This window comes from Lathyrus oleraceus, chromosome 1, assembly GCF_024323335.1.
Source record: "Lathyrus oleraceus cultivar Zhongwan6 chromosome 1, CAAS_Psat_ZW6_1.0, whole genome shotgun sequence".
In the NCBI taxonomy this organism is placed as follows: Eukaryota; Viridiplantae; Streptophyta; class Magnoliopsida; order Fabales; family Fabaceae; genus Lathyrus; species Lathyrus oleraceus.
Window position 1 is genome coordinate 226,719,148 of NC_066579.1, and position 4,968 is coordinate 226,724,115.

Consider the following 4,968-nt stretch of genomic DNA (forward strand, 5'->3'; position numbering starts at 1 on the left):
TATTTTTCCGATCATTTGCTTATTCGGTCACAAAGGCAAATTTTCCTCTATTTGGTTGTAGCCAGAATACACGTCCATGAAGAACAAAAATTTGTATCCTACGAAACTGTCGACTAACTTATCTATATTGGGGCACGGATAGGAATCTTTAATGCATGCTTTGTTCAAGTCAATGTAATCAACACACATTCTCCATTTTCTAGAGACTGTCTTGACTAACACTACGTTAGATAGACATTCGGTATACTTGAGCTCATTAAATTAATATCCAACAAACCTTGGACCCTCTTCACAGTTGCTTTTTCCGATTGTCTTCGTCGCCTCTATGATACATACCGAGCACGGGGATCCGTTGCTTTTTCAGATTGTCTTCGTCGCCTCTATGATACATACCGAGCACCGGGATCCACATTCAACTTGTGGCATGTCACGCTGGGTTCTATCCCACGCATCTCATGGAGGAAAACAACAAAATAGTCGGCATTAGCTTTTAAACAATTCAGCAGCCCTTCTTTAACTACGGTGGGCAGGTTGGCTTATATCTTCACGGTTCTTAAAGGACTACTATCCAGCTAGACCATGTATAACTTTAAATTGTATTTGATATTGGAACTTGAATCAAACAATTTACGTTTAAATAAAATTATATTATATAAAACTATAAAATTATCAACAATTTTTTTGAATAAAACTCTCTATAGCTTGAACAATAATAATCTTAATAAATAGTAAATAAAATTATAAAAGAGAAAATGTTCAAATATGTTTTCAGTAGTCTTGATACAAAACTTCTGCTACACAATAACCAGAAATTTCAGGAATTAAATACAGATAATTGCTTCAACTGTAAATTTGCAATCTCCTATTTTAAACTAGTATACAATGATCAAGTAAAGAAAATAAAAATAACATACAGAATATATATAGCCTATATCTTATATCATACATTGTATTTGACCAGCAAAACTTACTTTTGCTGTTCCAGCATAAATCCCGAGCCAATGCGACCGTGATCATACAAATGAATGCAGTTTCAAATATAGATCTGCAACCCAGGTTGCCAAAATCTCGGATTCAGACAATCACCGCGTCGGTGACCGTTAGATCAAGATCAGGCGATATAGATTTCAAACAGATATTTGATTTTGTGGTGACTGCAAGGATTTGGCAACTGTAGTGAATCCAAATTCATTGGTCTGACTGTAAAAGGGACGAAGTTGCTTTCTCAGGGTTTCTTCCTGAGGGGAAGTTTGAAACACCGCTAGTTTGAATTGAAGATGACGATGAAGGAACATTTGGCGAGGCCCCGATTGTGGACAATGCGCTAAAATTGCTGCTAATGTAGGTGCTTGTTCCACTAACAGGTCCTTCGGCGACTAATTTAGGAGGTGGCGGCTTGTCGATTTCTTTTACACCTTCTAGCATTTGAACAACTTTGCTCATCATCGGTCTTTGCGACGGCTGTTCTTGGATGCACCAAAAGCATACCTTAATTGCTCTTGTAACTTGCTCCATATCAATTTCTATATCTGCAAGTCTTTTATCCAAAACCCCTTTGACGTTGCCTTTCTCAAACTCTTCATAGGCCCAAATTGAGAACTTCTTCCGATTTGTTTCGTCGGAAACATCAAAGTTCCGCTTTCCGCTTACAATCTCTAACAAAACCATGCCGTAGCTGTAAACATCGGATTTAGATGTTATGGGAAGATTTGCAATCCACTCAGGGGCCAAATATCCTCTTGTTCCTCGCACGCTTGTCAAGGTTCTGTGTCTATGGTCTTTCGGATTAACGAGCTTTGCAAGACCGAAATCAGAGACTTTAGCAACGTAATTATCGTCCAAGAGGATGTTTTCAGGTTTGATATCACAGTGGACTATACAGTCGCGGCACTCCTCATGAAGGTATGTGATTCCTCTTGCGGTGCCAAGCGCGATATTGTACCGATACTCCCAATTCAACTGTTTTCCCGATTGCTCTTCTTTCGGGAACAAAAAATTATCCAGCGAACTGTTTTTCATGAACTCGTACACTAAAAGCCTGTGGCGTCCTTCCGAGCAAAAACCGATAAGTCTCACCAAATTAAGATGATGAGTACTGCTTATAGTTGCAACTTCCATCCTAAACTGTTTCTCACCTTGCTCAATTCCTTCAAGCTGTTTCACCGCAACAACGGTTTTGTTAACAAGAACTCCTCTATACACAGCGCCGAATCCACCCGCTCCAAGCTTCTCCCTGAACCCTTTTGTCGAGCGCTGAAGCTCCTTGTACGTGAACTGAACCGGTGCACCAGAAGCATACTCAAGAAGAGCATACTGAGCCGACAATACACCAAACCGTGCAGTTTTTCGACAACACCAAAACCATAAACAACCTTCAATAGCAACCACTCCTAAAAGAGTACCCAAAACAACAGCCACAACAACCCAAGCCGGTACTCTTGAACTCTTTTCCTTCACCGTCTCCCCTAAAGACGGCGGTGGATTTGGAGCCAACGGCGGACAAACCTTGACATAAGAAGTACTAGGTAACACAGGACTACGATAACCACTCACAAAATCCACCGACTTAATATAACACTGACCCGTTCCATCCGACATAGAAGTAGAAGCAAAACAAGCACCCGAACCCGAGAGACAATTCCCTCTACACGCCGATATACCAATAAAAAACCCCTGTGACTGGATATCCGGCGGATAAGTCAACAACTGAGTATGATCCAACGTCAACATAGTTTCATTCCCTCGACAATCATTGAGCCTTACTTTCCTCCTACACCCTTTCCTAACACCATTAACCATCTCGAAATTCTCCGACGGGCAACCGCAAACGGGATTCGTATTATTATAACTACATATACCATAGTTCCCACAGTAAGCATAAACCTGACACTGATCTTGAACAGCAGCCCATCTAACAATCGGATTCGAACTACCTCGAGAAGTACTATAAATCCTCAAATTCCCATCACTATCCAATTTCAAAACCCTAAGAACATCACTCCCACCACTACCAGCATCAGCATAGTCACTACTATAAGCAACATCAACAGGACGACTCAAATTCACATCAGAAACTTGCAGAATCCCAATAGATGTTAAACCCAAAACAGGTGAAGTCAAACCATCATTCACACTAGAATTCAAACGGTGAGTCCAAAAATTTATACTATCACTCCAAAACAAACTCAAACTCCCCAAATTCGATAAATTAAACGAATAAGAACCAGATTTCAAAACCTTACCAACGCTAAAATTCTGAGAAGGCAAAAGCGTGTCGGTAAGATGATCAAAGCTAGACCAAATCTCGGTAGTTTCGTTTGAGATCACCAATCTGCCACTTTCTTCAACTGTGGCTGATTTTGCGCCGAGGTTAGCAGTCCCGGAGTCCCAGACGGTGTTGCCGGCGCCGTTGACGAGACGGAGGGAGCCGTTGGTTAGGAACTGGAGGGAGCCACCGGAGTCGACGGAGGTGGAGTTACCGGCTTTCCAGACGATGGGAGCTCCGCCGGAGTAGACGATGGCGGCGAGGAAGGAGGGAGGGGAGGTGGGTGGATCGACGGGGAGGAAGCGGAGGGAGAAGGTGGAAGATGGGGAGGACCATGATTGGTTGGTGTTGGAAGCGAAGAGAGTGGAGCCGGGGTTGATGGCGGCGACAACGGTGGTGAAGATGAGAGAAGCTAAAAATAGAAAGTGGAACATGTTTGAGGTTGTTTGAATGGGATTTGTTGGAATATGTTGTTGGTTGGATACATTTGTAAGGTGTTTTGGTTTTGTGTGAGGAAATTGAGGTTATAGTGGTGATGATGGTGTGGGAAATGGAAGACTTTGACTTGGCTTAGTCTTGACCAATCATGGAGATTCTTTTCTCTTGTTTTGTTTTCTGTAATTTACGTCAGTGTGTGAAGTTGTTATCTTTTTTTTTTCTTTCTTTCAAAACAAACTTCTCATTTTCAAGTTTATATGATCTATCTGTACTAGATATTGAACCGAAATCTAAAAAAGCTAGAGTATAACATAAGGATTTAATACTAGACATTGCACCCACAAATAGAGGGTGACAAACTTCTTGCCCAGCTCTCTTTAGATCCGTCCCAAACAGAAAAAAAAATGGGATTGAGCAAGCATAATTAAAAACTTTAATCTATCTTGTACAGTGTGGATGGGGTGGAGCCAATCCGCAAAACGGTATCTTTTAAATTAAAAAATATATTTTATTATATCAATAATCATATCTAAAAAAATCCATAAAAAAAACAAAACGGAATAAGACGGACGGGTAAAATGGGTTTATCAAACAATAAATCGGATTTACTTTATCATCCCTACTTATAAACGTCTCAAATATGTTATTGTCATGATGTAATTAATAGAAGATCTAAATTTATATTTTAAATATGACATATTTTATTAGATTTTTTTATGATTTAATTATGTCAAATTTAAAATCATATGTGCTAATGAATGTTTGGTCTAACATTTTAGCAAAACTAATATAGTTGATTTTAGAATAATTTTAAAATATTTAACTCTTCTGAAATAAAATTGATTCTGTTTTTAAAGTTGATTCTATTTGACATTATAATTTATAACTTTTAAATTTAAATATAATTTTATACTGAATTTTTTTTTAACTCACATTTATATAAATGCATTCAAATATAAATAGTTTTACATTTAACTAACTTTAATTAAATTCAATCTTATAAAATTAATTCATCCAAAATTGATTCTCCAAATATAAATCACTTATAACTACATGAATCTGTCTTTATTTCTTATAAAATGTTTAAACGAAATCTTCATATTTATAATTAAATTTAAACTCATATTTTTTTAAGAATATGAGTGATATTTTTTATAAATTGAATTAATTTTTACATCTTACTCTTCCTCCTCTAATATTTGGTCTTTTAATATTAATGTAGGTTTTTTTTTTTATTTCTTTTGATTCCTCTATTGACTCTTTAC

The 4,968-nt window shown here is 37.9% G+C and overlaps 1 protein-coding gene across 1 annotated transcript; it reads right to left on the reverse strand.

Moving 5' to 3' along the window:
• Positions 1 to 753: 753 nt before the first annotated feature.
• On the reverse strand, positions 754 to 4,097 carry LOC127128688 (G-type lectin S-receptor-like serine/threonine-protein kinase At1g34300). The gene has a single exon (XM_051058064.1). It carries the CDS (start codon positions 3,697 to 3,699, stop codon positions 1,189 to 1,191), a length of 2,511 nt encoding a protein of 836 aa, XP_050914021.1. The 5' UTR covers positions 3,700 to 4,097; the 3' UTR covers positions 754 to 1,188.
• Positions 4,098 to 4,968: the final 871 nt, after the last annotated feature.

Bases quoted from the DNA above. Each gene is read 5' to 3' on its own strand.
- LOC127128688 (XM_051058064.1), bottom strand. From the start codon at position 3,699: ATGTTCCACTTTCTATTTTTAGCTTCTCTCATCTTCACCACCGTTGTC.